The sequence below is a fragment of the Scyliorhinus canicula genome, chromosome 8 (genome assembly GCF_902713615.1).
Source record: "Scyliorhinus canicula chromosome 8, sScyCan1.1, whole genome shotgun sequence".
NCBI lineage: Eukaryota > Metazoa > Chordata > Chondrichthyes > Carcharhiniformes > Scyliorhinidae > Scyliorhinus > Scyliorhinus canicula.
In genome coordinates, this window is record NC_052153.1 from 9177337 (window position 1) to 9193966 (window position 16630).

Consider the following 16630-nt stretch of genomic DNA (forward strand, 5'->3'; position numbering starts at 1 on the left):
TATATAAATGCAAGCTTTCTTGGTGCATTCCAGGGCATTTCCAGCGTTGCATTGTTCCGTGCTTCACAGAATGCTTCTGAAGTAAGGAAGGTGCCCGGAGTCATTTTGGTGAAAGGTATTACGTGGTTATACTGAAGACGGCAATGTGGATCCAGAGGTTGGCATGGCAATCGCACCCTAAAACAGAGGGAGGCACATTGAGTAAATTTAAGACAGATTTTTAAATAGCGACGGGTTGAAGGGTTATGGAGAACGTGCGGGAAAGCCTCGGTTCGTGGGATGGTGGGGACCTCTTGAAATTGGTGCCACCCGCTCATTGTCCATCCAATCAATGCCCTTCGATTTCCGGTGTGTGGGATGGGACATTTACAGGATTGGATCCAACGACGTAAAGGCAGCCAGTTGCTCGAGAAGAGGGGGTGCGGAGAGCAGGGAAGCTTCACAAATGGGAAACTGTTTATTTGGGAGGGGGGGGGGAGGGATCGGGTGGGGTGGGGGTGAGTGGGGGTCTGCCCAGCTTCTCCAATGAGGTGTTGGAAGATGTTTCAGACAGTGGGCGAGAGACGGGAGACCCTCGGCCGGATTCTCCGATTTCCAAGCTATGTTCGGAGGATCTGTGGCATTCTACGTGGGAAAAATCGACGCGGCCCCAGCACCGATCATCTGACTGGTGATGGGCGAACAGCTGCGCCACGTAAAACGCACGGCCTTGCCGATATAAACACCTGGAGAATTGCCGGGTCCGTGGCCGCGCATGCGCAGGGCAACGACCTGCAGTGGTCGCGCTGTACAACATGGCGCCGGCCGATTGTGCCCCCACCCCGCCCCCCCCGGTCAGCAGCAATGGCCCCGCCCACCTGTGACAGCGCTGGACACAGGGCACTGCTCTGTGCAACCCTGGAGAAAAATCATCAGGATATTAAAAAGGATTGGATTTTTAAAAATTTTCTTTCAACATTTCTCTTTACCAGGTACAAAAATATTGAGAATAGGATCAAAACAAAATGGAAAATAAGTCTTTTTGCTTTCCAATTGGGGTAGGAAGGCAGTCAGTCACAAGGACGGATGCGTTGGCCAACTAATGGCTGGAGGGTGGGGCAAGCCGTGTGGTAAAGTCTCCAGAAATACATTTAATCACAGTTGGCAGCCCTATTCGAGAACACCAACAATCTGTCTCCAGTGACAACATGGTTCTTATTGTACGCGAGCTCTGGATCTTTGTCCATGTTCCTGACAATCAGCCATGACTGAAGAGATTATCATTCTACTGCCAGCTGATGGAATAACGTCCTGGTTGGAATGAAGGCAGCAGAGAAAGCTGGCACCGGGCGAATCACGACTGTTGTGGTGTGGAAATACATTGGAGTGGGTCATTCAGCCCAAATGGCCCGTTGAGAAATGAACTGCCCAGTCTTGTTTTAACTGTCCTTATTAACCGCTGGACATTGAGGAAGTGGAATTCGTCCCTATTTTGGCATGTACCAGGCTGGTTAAGTTTTTCATAGTATTTACAGTGCAGAAGGAGGCCATTTGGCCCATCGAGTCTGCACCGGCTCTTGGAAAGAGCACCCTACCGCCACCCTATCCCCATAACCCCGTAACCCCACCCAACACTAAGGGCAATTTTGGACACTAAGGGCAATTTAGCATGGCCAATCCACCTAACCTGCATATCTTTGGACTGTAGGATGAAACCGGAGCACCCGGAGGAAACCCACGCAGACACAGGGAGAACGTGCAGACTCCGCACAGGCAGTGACCCAAGCCGGGAAGCGAACCTGGGACGCTGGAGCTGTGAAGCATTTGTGCTAACCACTATGCTACTGTGCTGCCCCAGGGGAGCAGGGTAATGCGGTATGCAGCCTACGCCACCTCACCTCGGGCTGCACCCACTCTGCGAAGCCTGGACAAAGAGCTGAAACGCAGGGCGCTCACGTTCGGCCTGTCCACAGGCTAAGAGATACAGTGTTCCTCAGGGTGTTAATGTCACAGAAACAAACGGTGAACGGCAAACTGGGCAATGTCACTGGCACCACCGTGGCATCAACTGCATGACCCATATCTACAGCCACTGGCTGTGGAGCTCATATCCTGGCTCAAGCTGTGAGCACTTGCACCTGCTGTCCTGGCGTATATTTGCTCTTCAAGTAACATCACAACAACAACACATTACCGGATATTTATCGTAGCATGGTGTGTGGGGGTTCCGCAGTGCACAGATTAACTGCTGGGTTTTTTACATCAGGACAGTGACTACACTTCGGAAGTCTATCTTCGGCTTGTGAAGTGCTTTGGGGTGTCCTGACGCTGCGAAAGGTGCTAGACAAATGCAATCGTGTTTCTTTCTCAGAGTGGAAGGACAGCGACCCCATTGTCTGTTTCCGTCTCTGGGTTTTGCACATCTGTTTTGCAATCCTCAAACATTCTGATATTGTTAAGGATAAAATCGAGCTCTCAACAATAACAGTCGTATGTTGGAAAGGAATTGGCCCGGTCGTTATTCCAAACACTACCCAGCTAAACTGATGACCCAGTGAAGAACGGGGATTTACGTCTCGTGTACACTGGCTTCCGACAAAAGTGACGGAAGAGAGGGCGGAATTCGGTGACAGGTATCGAACACACGGCTCCTCAGTCAAGCTCACGTCGGAGACGTGGACCCTCAAGACCCACTGTGGCCCCCGCACAGACTCCTACTTCTCCCAGCTGTTCCTGCTCTCTTCAGGCCTGTTGGCTGCTCCTTGTCCTTGACCTCCTGCCCCGAGCAGACCACCCATAACTGGTGAGACAGCATCGAGAAAGACAGCCAACCGCAGTCCGCCAGCAAAGCTGTTAGCGGGTCAGGGGTCAGTGATAGAAGGCAGAAAGTCAAGCCAAAATAAAAAAGGAACATTTTCAGCTTAGACAGAACCTGCATGTAACGGGTGAGCCTTTTAAATATCTTTTTTTTAAATAAATTTAGAGTACCCACTTTTATTTTCCAATAAAGGGCAATTTAGCCTGGCCAATTCACCTACTCATAGAATACAGTGCAGAAGGAGGCCATTCGGCCCATCAAGTCTGCACCGGCTCTTGGAAAGAGCACCCTACCCAAGTCCTCCACCTCCACCCTATCCCCATAACCCAGTAACCCCACCCAACACTAAGGGCAATTTTGGACACTAAGGGCAATTTATCATGGCCAATCCACCTAACCCGCACATCTTTGGACTGTGGGAGGAAACCGGAGCACCCGGAGGAAACCCACGCAGACACGGGGAGGATGTGCAGACTCCGCACAGGCAGTGACCCAAGGTGGGAATTGAACCCAGGTCCTCGGTGCCATGAGGCAGCAGTGCTAAACACTGTGCCACCGTGCCGCCCCCCCCCCCAGCCTTTTAAATATCACTGGGTTTAAATATCACTTTGCCAGCATCATGGCTGGGATTCTCTGATCCTGAGGCTAAGTGTTGATGCCGTGGTAAAAGCCGTCGCGTTTCACAACGGCGTCAACATTCTCTCAGGAGCAGAGATTCTGATGCCTACAAGGGGCCAGCACGGCACTGGAGCGACCCAGGCCGGCGTCAGATGGGCTCCGTGGGTCTGCGCATGCGCAGTGGCTCCCTTCTCCGCGCCGGCCCCGACAAAACATGCTCACATGCCAGCCCACATCGGTGCCTCCCCCCCCCCTCCTCCCCTACCAGTCCGACCCCAGATGCATCCACGCCGAGATCCAGCCGGGTAAGAGCAGGTGTGAACAGCGCCGGCGGGACTCGGCTTTCTTTGCCTGGCCACTCTGCCCATCCTGGACCGAGAATCGGCGGGGGGGGGTTCCCCATAGAGCAGCCCCCAACCGGCGTTGGGGCGGTGTGGCACGATTTACACCTGTCCCGGGGTGAGAGAATCCCGCCCCATGAGTTTCCAGGTAAGTTTGTCATGAGTCAGGGATTGGGAATGACCAACTTTACAAAAGGGTCCTATGACCAGCCTGATACAAATTTTCTAGTGAGACTTTTAAATGGTTCTGGAGGACACCCTGTCAAGCTAAGGAGCCAATCCAATATGACAGGTGGCACATTTGCAGAGAAGAATGCGCATCTGTTTCACTCCAGTATACCAGGCACAGCAGCAGAGCCTTTATAGCAGCACAGGAACAGGAGGAGACCATTCAGCCCCTTGAACATGTTCTGCCATGCGCTGATATCGTGGTAGACCTATTACCAACGCCACATCCCTTGATGCCCTTGATTAACAAAAATTATATCAATGGCAATTTCAAAATTAGCAACTGGTCCAGCATCAATTGCCATTTGCAGAAGAGAGTTCAAAACTGCTGTCACACATTGTGTGGGAGGCATTAGCAAAATAAATCTTTCTGCACCCATTGCTAAAGATCGATTGCGAAAGATGTTGCTTGAATCTGGCAAGATACGGTAGAATTGATTGCCTCAGGTACTTAGCTCTTGGGGGATCAAGCTTGTAACTGGGCCCTGTGTGTGTGTATATGTGTGAGTGTGTGTATGTGTGTGTGTGTGTATGTGTGAGTGTGTGTATGTGCAGGTATGTGTGAGTGTGTGTATGTGTGTGTGTGTGTGTGTATGTGTGAGTGTGTGTATGTGTAGGTATGTGTGTGTGTGTATGTGTGTGTGTATGTGTGAGTGTGTGTGTGTGTGTGTATGTGTGAGTGTGTGTATGTGTAGGTATGTGTGAGTGTGTGTATGTGTGAGTGTGTGTATGTGTGTGTGTGTGTGTGTGTATGTGTGAGTGTGTGTATGTGTAGGTATGTGTGAGTGTGTGTATGTGTGTGTGTGTGTATGTGTGAGTGTGTATGTGTGAGTGTGTGTATGTGTAGGTATGTGTGAGTGTGTGTATGTGTGTGTGTGTATGTGTGTGTGTGTATGTGTGAGTGTGCGTGTGTGTATGTGTAGGTATGTGTGAGTGTGTGTATGTGTGTGTGTGTGTATGTGTGAGTGTGTGTGTGTGTGTATGTGTGAGTGTGTGTATGTGTGTGTGTGTATGTGTGAGTGTGTGTATGTGTGTATGTGTGAGTGTGTGTGTGTGTGTATGTGTGAGTGTGTATGTGTAGGTATGTGTGAGTATGTATGAGTGTGTGTATGTGTGTGTGTGTGTATGTGTATGTGTAGGTATGTGTGAGTGTGTGTATGTGTGTGTATGTGTAAGTGTGTGTATGTGTGAGTGTGTGTATGTGTGAGTGTGTGTATGTGTAGGTATGTGTGAGTGTGTGTATGTGTGTGTGTGTATGTGTGTGTGTATGTGTAGGTATGTGTGAGTGTGTGTATGTGTGTGTGCGTGTATGTGTGTGTGTGTATGTGTGAGTGTGTGTGTGTGTATGTGTGAGTGTGTGTAGGTATGTGTGAGTGTGTGTATGTGTGAGTGTGTGTATGTGTGTGTGTGTGTATGTGTGTGTGTGTATGTGTAGGTATGTGTGAGTGTGTGTATGTGTGAGTGTGTGTGTGAATGTGTGAGTGTGTGTATGTGTGAGTGTGTGTATGTGTAGGTATGTGTGAGTGTGTGTGTGTGTGAGTGTGTGTATGTGTGAGTGTGTGTATGTGTGAGTTTGTGCGCATGGATCCAGCAGCCTTGCAAACTGCATTTTGGATCAAAGTTTAGCACATGTGTTTTGCAACCTCGACTATTCTGGTGCTATCAAGGACAAAATCAAGTTCTAACAAAGACAATCATATGTTGGGGGGGGGGAGAAAAAACTTGGTCCTGTCATTATCCCAAACAACGTCCAACCTAAATTCATGACCCAGTTCATGGCCCATGGGAAGAAAGTGGTTTTGCATCTCAGCCAGTAACACAACCTTTGAACAGCGCTGAAAAGATCAACGCAGCGGTGAACAGACTTGGCATTTAAACAAGGGAAGAGAGTTAACGTTGGTGGGTTCCTTGAAGAAATTAACCTCTCCATTTTTTTGTCCACTCAAAGTAATTATTGATCATCCACGACCACGAGGGACCATAGACATCTCTCTTATTATAGGGAGGAACAGTGGGCGGAATTCTACCCCCCCCCACGCCGGGTGGGAGAATCGCCAACACCCACACGCAATTCTCCCACCCTCCCCCCCCCCCCAAACCAGCGCGCGAGAATCACGGCTGGCCGCTGGGAGAATCGCCACTCGCCGTTTGCAAAAGACAAGCAGCAATTCTCCGTCCCGGATGGGCCGAGCGGCCTGCCCAACACAACAGGTTCCCGCCGGCGCCGTCCACACCTGGTCGCCGCCGGCGGGAACTGCGTGGGAACGCTGGGGGGGGGCTACCTGTGGGGGGGGGGGGGGGGGGAGGACGGGCTCCTGCACCGGGGGGTCTGGTCCACAATCGGTGCCCACCGATTGGTGGGCCGGCCTCTCCTTTCCTCCGCTGCCCCGCAAGATCCATCCGCCATCGTCTTGCGAGGCGGCCTCGGGCAACCGCGCATGTGTGGGTGATGTCATTTACGTGGCGCCGCTTTTTATGTGGCGCCGAGGCCCGGCGTGCGTAATTGACGCGGCGCCGCTCCTAGCCCCCCGCGGGTGGGAGAATAGGGGGCTGGAAGCGGGCTCCGACGCCGGAGTGAAACACTCCGGTTTTCACTCCGGAGTCGGCACTTAGACTCCTGTTGGGAGAATTGCGCCCAGTCTCTTGGAGTAGACCCACTTGGGAGCCACTGTGAGCAGTTCTGGGCGCCAGGCCTCAGGAAGGCTATTTTGGCCTTGGAGGAAGTGCAACGTAAATGATACCTGGACTATGGAGGGTTAAGTTACGAGGAGAGATTACACAAATTAGGCCCGTTTTCATTAGAATTTTGTAAGTAAAGGGGTGATCTGATCAAAGTTAAGATATTAAAGACAGAGGAGATAAAGATTTCAATTTTTTGGAGATTCGAAAACTAGGGGACATAGTCCAAAAAATTAGGGCCAGACCGTTCGGGAGAGATGTTGGGAAGAACATCTTCACGCAAAAGGTGGTAGAGGTTTGGAAATCTCTCCCACAAACAGCAGTTGAAGCTAGAACAGTTGTTAGATTTTTGTTCAGCAAAGGTATCAAGGGATATGGGTCAAAGGCAGGTATGTGGAGTTAGGTCACAGATCAGCATTATCCCATTAAATGGCGAGACAGGCTCAAGGGGCTGAATGGCCTACTCCTGTTCCCATGTCACATAGCTTGAGAGGACAGCACTCTGTGGGGCAAGACATGAAGGCGGACCTCCATGAACTACCACAGCCGGCACAGGGATTGAACACAGGCCGTTGATGCCAACTTGCTCCATTCCTGATGCCAACTGAGCTAATTGACCCCCATCTTTCCACTTGTGAACGAGTGCAGACATTTGACAAACAATTGGATTCGACAATATATTTGGAATGTTCATGATGGTCTGGTTCTGACTGGCGAAATTCCTCATCGGTATTTATCTTACCACAGGAGGACGGATCGCATGAAAACGCACAGAATTCTACAACACAGAAGCAGATCATTCAGCCTAACTGACGTGTACCCAGTGTTTTTAGTTCCTCACGAGCCTCCTCCTATGGCTCTTCCTCAGTTTTGCCTGTGCTTCCATTGTTTGAAAATGCATCGACACTATTCACTTCAACCATACCGTGTCTCGGGCAGCACGGTGGTAGCACTCGTGAGTAGCACTGCCACCCCACAGCGCCGAGGTCCCAGGTTCGATCCCAGCTCTGGGTCACTGTCCGTGTGGAGTTTGCACATTCTCCCCGTGTCTGTGTGGGTCTCACCCCCACAACCCAAAGATGTGCAGGGTAGGTGGATTGGTCATGCTAAATTGCCCCTTAATTTGAAAAAATGAATTGGGTACACTAAATATATTTTTAAAAACATACCTGGTCTCAACACTTACTAGGTAAAGAAATTTCTCCTACATTCACTATTGGATTCAACATCTACCACCTTACCCCAGTGGCTCTAACTTTAGTTCTCCCCCCCACCATGTCTACCCTATCAAACCGTGTCATCATTTCATTTTACCATTATTATAATCACCCCCACCCCCTCATACTTTCTTTTTAGAATTAGAATTTGCAGTGCAGAAGGAGGCCATTCAGCCCATCGAGTCTGCACCTGCTCTTGGAAAGAGCACCCTATCCAAGGTCAACACCTCCACCCTATCCCCATAACCCAGTAACCCCACCCCACACTAAGGGCAATTTTGGACACTGAGGGCAATTTATCATGGCCAATCCACCTAACCTGCACATCTTTGGGCTGTGGGAGGAAACCGGAGCACCCGGAGGAAACCCACGCAGACACGGGGAGAACGTGCAGACTCTGCATAGACAGTGACCCAAGCTGGGAATCGAACCTGGGACCCTGGAGCTGTGAAGCAGTTGTGTTATCCACAATGCTACCGTGCTGCCCCTACTTCTCTTTTCCAGAGAAAAGAGCCCAATCTTGTCCAGGTATTTCTGATCATTATAACCTCCCAATTCCAGAATTACCCTTGGAAATCTATTTACAATCTATTGGACAGGATTTTGCATTTATATCCATTACTGTTGGAAAGAGAGACATGTTGCCGAAGCTTTTAATCAGAATAAATGCAGGAATACCAAATTTCAAAGAATCACGGCAATGATGCTGAGAAAAGGATGCTGATTGGTTGGCAAGTCGGCTCTGATTGGCTGAGGCCTTGCCATGGAGAAAGCAATGGGGAACTATAGGCTCCTTAAGCTCCCGGGTAATTCAAAAAAGGTGCAAGGCTTGAACATATTCCTTTTGCTTGCAGGTAATGGATCCCCGTGTGTGAATGTATGGTGCTTCTAGCAAGTGTAAGCAAGCCGCGTCATGAGCCCGGCTAATCATCTTACATTGGTTATTGGGTGTAGCTATTGGCTCACTCAAGGTTGTTCGGATTGGGATTCAGGATGGCTAACCAATCAGCACCTTTCTCACTTGTATTCATTTGAAATTTGGAATTCTTGGCTTTGTCTTGATGAGTGCAAGAGAAAAACTTCGGCAACATGTCTCTCTTTTCAGCAATGCCCGGATTAAGTATGACCAAGTGACTGTTTCTGTTTATTATGTTGCACAGGGAGATGTGGTCCATTTAATCAGTCCAATTTTAATGTTCCTCCTTCATCTGACTCCATCAGCATGACCTTCCAGTTTCTTTCGCTCTCGTAGCCATGGAGCTACGTTATTCCTGTTATATTCCTGTTATATTCCTGTTATATCCTGGCAGCACGGTAGCATGGTGGATAGCACAATTGCTCCACAGCTCCAGGGTCCCAGGTTCGATTCCGGCTTGGGTCACTGTCTGCGCGGAGTCTGCACGTCTTCCCCGTGTCTGCGTGGGTTTCCTCCGGGTGCTCCGGTTTCCCCCCACAGTCCAAAGATGTGCAAGTTAGGTGGATTGGCCAGGATAAATTACCCTTAGTGTCCAAGATTGCCCTTAGTGTTGGGTGGGGTTACTGGGTTATGGGGATAGGGTGGAGGTGTTGACCTTGGGTGGGGTGCTCTTTCCAAGAGCCGGTGCAGACTCGATGGGCCGAATGGCCTCCTTCTGCACTGCAAATTCTATGTAATATCTATGTAATATTAATGTTGTGAATGAAAAACTGCATGTTCGTGAAGACCATAATAGCAATTAGCGCAACAGCACATTGACTAAACAATTTTAGGCTTTGCTGCCAAGGGGAGTTAAGTGGAACACTTAACATTTGATGGCAAACCTGCCATCACGCTGGCAAAAGTAAATTTTGCCCCTCATTTTTCCCCCAGAATTGATCAAATTGTTCCAAAATCCCACAGTTCTATCCTTCCCACAGCCTGTCCAATAAATGGTGCGTCGTTGGGCCAACATAGACCAAGCTGAAGTATATGGAGATAAGTACAAAGAATTTGTAAACACATTTCCATCCAAAACCATGGAGTTTTTTTTATTTTTCGTTTTAAAAATCACAGAAGGAAACATCAAAGGGGATTGGGGAGGGGAAAAAAAGTTATCAATTTATGCGGAGCTAATGAATTATGTTTTGAACGTTAAGATAATGATACTCCCGCCATAATACTTACATAGAGAATATATCTGCAAAAGTGGTCCTCAAATAAGTCTTTTCAGCTTTCAATGGGATTCATTGCGTGAAATGTTAAGCAAGTCTTAAATTGTTAATACCTTACTTCACAGAATCTTTCGAATTATGATCTAGCGTTGGTCGCAAAAGACACTTTGCAAATACAGTCTCAGGTGTTACATCACAGAACTACAAAGAAAAACAAATCAGCATGTTGATTGGTGAAAATCCTCAGCTCTGTCCCCACTCCATTGCGGCCATTTATGGATAGGGCTCCCTGTTTACACACGGGAATGGGGGAAGCGGGATAGTGCCTGTGGAACGGGAATAGGAGGGATTTCCAAGTCCTGGGTAATCCAAAGTTCCATTTCTCGTTCAACTATTCCCCAAATATAAATAGGAACGCTTCATCTTTCTTCTGTCCCAACCCCACATCAGTCCCAGTTCGCATTAGCACCTCCTGAAAATAAATGGGTTTCCACAGTCTGAGGACTACCCCAAACCGCGTGGGTTTTACACGTCAAGCTCGCTCTCAATCCACCGCCGTTCCGAGCCGGGACCAGTTTCCCCCCCCCCCCTCTTGCATTTACTGGATGTCCCGTAGGTGGACCACAATTAAGCTGGGCACAACCCAAAAAGATCCGGCTAATTCGAATGCAAGAATGAAAAATCAGTTCTGTTCTGAGTGAAAGGGAAAGTGTGAAACACAGTACATATCGATACTGAAATGCCCAGTAACATTTGCTAATACAAATTCAAAAGCTTAGTTAAGGGGAAACACATACTGGTTCTAGATACTGCTACAAAGGCAATGCGTTATGACCTGATTACATTAAAATTGTTATATCGTCTAGTGGTGAATAGTTTCTGTAGCAAGTGCTATCAGGACTATCATTTTACCCTACTGGTGCACAGTACTACCTCGAACGTCTTGTGCACTAAGTTGCAGAATGATTACATAGCTTGTGAAAAAGCAGTATTCCCGGAAATTAAACTGAATACAAAACCTGGCATAATTTAGAGAAACTGCTCCGAGCATCAATCTGGGGAGCTGTAAATTACGTCTTTTTGAGAGAGAGAGAAAAAAAACACCTTGCCTCGTTAAAAATAAGAACAAAAATACTCATATAAGTTGTACCTACTCCATGAAATGTACAAAACAATTTTACTAAATGGCAAAGACTTGGAAAAGAAATAGAGGCCAACGCAGCCAGTCCTGGCGCATCATTTAATGTGATTGCAGAGCTGACAGCTGGCAATGCACATTGCAAATTGCAATAATGGTCCAGTAATGCATGGGCACTGCAGGAATGTAGACACCCAAATTAAGGCACTTTTGGGATCAGCTAAAAAAAATAAAATCACCCAGGCAAAATTGCGTTCACCATCGATAGATTATCAAACTAACTATTTACGGCAACTTTTCCAACCCTCCCAACTCTACTAAATTGTATAAGAATTGCAGTACAGCAGCCGAGATGGTTTCCCATTTCGACCCATCGTTCCATTCATTTGAGTGCAAAGAAACATGCTCAACCAATCAGAACTGGTATCCACGTCTACCCCAAACAGCGGGGGTGGTTCGGAGTTCCGCTCCGAGGAATGCTTGACAAAGAACTATTGTCTTTCCACGCTATGCCTTAATCATGCTTCATCCATCATCATTTTGAGGGAAATCCTTTTAGTCGTGAGCAATTTGCTACTGCTTGTAATTCCAAAAGGGGCACCTTCTAAGGGCTGGTTTAGCACAGTGGGCTAGAGAGCTGGCTTGTCATGCAGAACACAGCCAGCAGCGCGGGTTCAATTCCCGTACTAGCCTCTCTGAACAGGCGCCGGAATGTGGCGACTAGGGGCTTTTCACAGTAACTTCATTGAAGCCTACTTGTGACAATAAGCGATTATTATTATTAATTCACAGAGGAGAAATCTATATGCCATGGAACTTATACGCATGGTATTAGGAAGTAGAACGCAGAAGTCGCTTCCTCAAACGTAACACCATCAAATATTTGGTAACCCGTACTTTGGCACTAACAATGCCCAGTGCAGATTGGCATTACCTTGACTGTTGACTTGCATGACAAGAATTAATCTGTTCAAAGATCTTAGGACGCATCAGTTTAGCATGTCGCCAACCCAGATTTCGTTAAAAAAAAACCCGAAACCTGGTCACCCGGAGCCATCAACCCCGAGCCATCAGAAATCAAACTAAAGAGCAACAATTAAAACACATCGCAAGACCATATTAAATAAATAGTTCACTTTTTTTTCTTTTGCTGGCTATTTTATATATTTAAAACCCATTTTTCCCCCCCACTTATAACCGCACGTTTTAACTGCAACGCACTAATCAATAGAATCGAGCAGCAATGAAAAAAAAAGCACATGCTCAAAGTGATGAACTATTTATTCAGCAGGTCGTTAACCGCTATCGAAACTCAGAACACTTTACAAAACACAATCCCCATCTGCTGACACGGAACGGTCACTTGTACCATTTTCTACGATAAACGTCCTGTGTAAAATATGGTTATAGAGGCTCGAATGTTGGAAGCAAAATGTACTGGGTCAGCTTGGGAGCAACTGTGTTATTTTTAAATAAAAAAGGGGATTAAAGAAAGCACGCACTTCTCAAATATTGCTAATGACTTACACAGTTTGCATCCCCCAAGAGGACAAAACTGGCAACCCTCCGTCTCTTCCGAGACACGTTACAAGCTCGTCTGATGCCTATTTTTTTTTTCTCAGTGTGTGCTAACGTGAAGCAACGAAAGGGTTGAAACTGCTTCTCGGCAAAGTCCATCTCAAGCATGCTGATGGAGGAGTGGGGGTGGGGGTTGAATAAAATAAGTTTATTATATTTTTAATAAGCTATAGTTTCTACAGTTTAGCAGATAATACAACATAAGTACGTAAGACTTCAACTGGTGTTACAATGTCTCACAGTAGGTCCTACTCGAGCAGAAATACTTGTCAACGGTGTTCATATTAGTTTGTGAATAGGCCCCTCGTGCTTATTTAGTATTTAGTCTTCAGTGTTTGATTCGCTCGTCCACAGCTGGTTCAGATCTGGGTGTCTCCTCGATCCTGGTCACCTTGCAGCAAGCAGCCGCGAACCTGGTCTGCCTGCTTCGGTTTACACCATTGAATGGTCGTTGTGGATTCCACTCAGGATGGTGTGGTTGAGGGAGGAGGCCGAACGGTCGGAGCCCTCGGCCACGTTGCTGCTGCCCTCGTTGCGCTGACAGCACAGGATCTGCTTGAAGGTCGCGCTCATCTCCTTGTCGCGGTAGGAGTAAATGATGGGGTTCATGGCGGAGTTGAACTCGGCCAAGAGGAGGAAGAACTTCTCGTAAGTGAGGACTTTACATTTGGGGCAGAACACGTCCAGCAACAGCAACACCAGGCCCGGTGTCCAGCAGACAATAAACGCCCCTAAACGGAGAGAACAGAAAAAATAAATAATTACACACTTAGAATTCACAGCACAGGAATAGGCCATTCGGCCCAACTAGTCCATGCCAGCGTTTACGCTCGACACAAACCTCCTCCCGTCTTATTTCATTTAATCCCATCAGCATATTTTAATCACATACTCGCACACAGAAGTCAATTTTGGCAAGGGAGTCCAGCGTAGAACAGTCATATCGCAATATAGAACATTACAGCGCAGTACGGGCCCTTCGGCCCTCGATGTTGTGCCGACCTGTGAAACCATCTGAAGCCTATCTGACCTACACTATTCCATTTTCATCCATATGTCTATCCAGTGACCACTTAAATGCCCTTAAAGTTGGCGAGTCTACTACTGTTGCAGGCAGGGCGTTCCACACCCCTACTACTCTCTGAGTAAAGAAACTGCCTCTGACATCTGTCCTATATCTACCACCCCTCAATTTAAAGCAATGTCCCCTCGTGTTGGTATGGTCTGGAAGCAAAATTTTAAACCCCCCAGATTAGATGTTATCAATTGGGGGGGGGGGGGGCCTGATTTAGCTCTAGTTGGCTGGACAGCTGGTTCGCAATGCAGAGGGAGGCCAGCAGCACGGGTTCAATTCCCGTACTGGCTGAGGTTATTCACAAAGGCCTTGCCTTCTCAACCTGGCCCCTCGCCTGAAGTGTGGTGATCGTTAGTTTTTCATTGCTGTCAACCCCCAATGCTGAGAGTCTGGAGTCACACGTAGGGCAGACCAGGTAAGGACGGCAGATTTCCTTCCCTAGTGAACCAGACAGATTTTCCCAGCAATCGATGATAGTTTCAAGGTCACCATTACTGAGATTAGTACCAAAAGAAAGGGCAATCACTGGTACTAGCCTTCAACTCTGAGGTTTATTCATTAAACTAATTTCTTAATTAGTTACATTTCAACTCCGCCAGCTGCCGTGGTGGGATTCAAACCCATGCCCCCCCCCCCCCCCTACCCTCCACCCCCCACCCCTCCCCCCCGAGGATCAGCCTGGGCTGCTGGGTTATTAGGTGGTGCCATCACCACTATGCCACCTCATAGACGGGCGTGGTAGCAGAGTGGTTAGCACTGTTGCTTCACAACGCCAGGGACCCAGGTTTGATTCGTGGCTTGGGTCACTGTCTGTGCAGAGTCTGCACGCAATAATAATAATAATCCTCATTGTCACAAGCAGGTTTACATTAACACTGCAATAAAGGTACTGTGAAAAGCCCCTAGTCGCCACACTCCGGCGCCTGTTCGGGTACACTGAGGGACAATTCAGAATGTCCAATTCACCTAACAAGCACGTCTTTCGGGACTTGTGGGAGGAAACCGGAGCGCCCGGAGGAAACCCACGCAGATACGGGGAGAATGTGCAGACTCCGCACAGACAGTGACCCAAGCCGGGAATCAAACCTGGGACCCTGGTGCTGTGAAGCAACAGTGTTAACCACTGCCCTGTTCGCCCCATGTCTGCGTGGGTTTCCTCCGGGTTCTCCGGTTTCCTCCCACAAGACCCGAAAGACGTGCTGTTAGATGAATAGGACATTCTGAATTCTCCCTCTGTGTACCCGAACAAGGCGTGGAGTGTGGCGACTAGGGGCTTTTCACAGTAACTTCATTGCAGTGTTAATGTAAGCTGACTTGTGACACTAATAAAGATTATTATCTCAATCACCTAAAGCCTGGAATTTCCATCTTCAGCTTTCTTAACTACTTCTCTCTTTAGCACAGTGTTCCTACTTGGAGTTGTACAACTTTACTCACACACCTCGGCATTTTTAACCATTTACCTTGCGACAGACTAATGACATTTGAGTTAAAACAAATGGAAGCAGGAGTGGGCCACTCGGCCCCTTGAACCTACCCCACCCTTCAATAAGATCATGGCTACTTTTCTACATCAACGCCACTTTGGTCATCACTTAATTCACTTTGACTGCACCCTTTAACAACATTAGCTCTTTAATATCGAAGATTGGTCGGCTCGAATTGGAATCTCTGCACGTGCTCCCCACGGGGCTCACACTTAGAACCACGGAAAAGTCCCGGCACAGAAAGAGGCCACTCGGCCCATCACACCTGTGCTGGCTGAAAAATCAAGCTGCCCGTTCTAATCCTGTCTTCCAGAACCCAGTCCACAACCATGTTGATTCACCCACGGTCAAAGAGAAACAAGTCAGATTTGTGGAGTTAAGAAGGATTCGAATCCAGCACAAAGCAAACCAGACAAGTGAAGAAATCATACATGCAACAGTTTAATCAACAAGCGCTAATGCATTGAAACATTTCACTGAATATTCATTATTTTTAACAATGTAGTGAATATAAACGATGAATTGCTTTGTTATATATCTGTGCTAAATCAGATGGATCTATTGGCAATGGTCCATGCATGACATGCATTACAATGAGGCATAAGGGACCTCAGCCCAGCCAACTTGGCAAAGTCCATCACCCATTAACATCTTGTGTCATCCAAATCCCATCTGGGGACTCACACAACAGCCCAGCACGGCCCTCCTTACACAATCCTGTACATCACCCAGTAAGCAGCACAGAGTGTAGCCTGGGCGGGTGATACACCATCAATTGCACAAAGACTTGAGTTGGATACAACTGAGGCTTTATTGCTCTAAGATGTGCAGCCTCCCACAGCAGCTGGTGAAATGGCTGCAGCATGGAGGACACACATATTTATACTCAGGGACTACCAACAAACCTGTAGTACGGGTCCTACCATACATCCTCTAATAGAGGTGCAACAGTGGTTCACCATATTCACCCCCTGTTACAATGGACTCCGGCGGGGTGGTGGAGAACTATATACAACAAATGGTTTTTACATTTACAATATTCGATAGAGAGAAAAAAGAAGTGTCTTTTGAAGTCCGGTGGACCCGTTTAGAGGTTTAACCGGTCCGGGGCCTTGATGTGCCGCTGGGAGCGACGTAGTGGTGGCGGCGATGCTGGTCTGATGTCCAGTGACCCTGGGAGCATGCTGAAATCCTCTTCATCCTCGGGCATGGGCAGGGCGAGGACGGATGGTCCTGGGGGGGGTTGCTGCTGGGAGCGCCGGGGGAGGGGGGGGCCTCTTTTTCGACGGATGAATGCCGAATTTCTGAGGCATGAAGGGTGCGGGAAAAGAATGCCACTGGT

General features: G+C 48.1%; 1 protein-coding gene across 4 annotated transcripts in view; it reads right to left on the reverse strand.

Moving 5' to 3' along the window:
- Positions 1-9860: 9860 nt before the first annotated feature.
- Positions 9861-16630, reverse strand: part of lpar1 (lysophosphatidic acid receptor 1) — a 137066-nt gene continuing 130296 nt past the window's right edge. For all 4 annotated transcript variants that reach the window (XM_038804141.1, XM_038804139.1, XM_038804142.1 and 1 more), the window contains exon 4: positions 9861-13457. In XM_038804141.1, the coding sequence (XP_038660069.1) occupies positions 13159-13457 (299 nt within the window). In that variant the 3' untranslated portion in view covers positions 9861-13158. The remainder of the gene's footprint in view (positions 13458-16630) is intronic.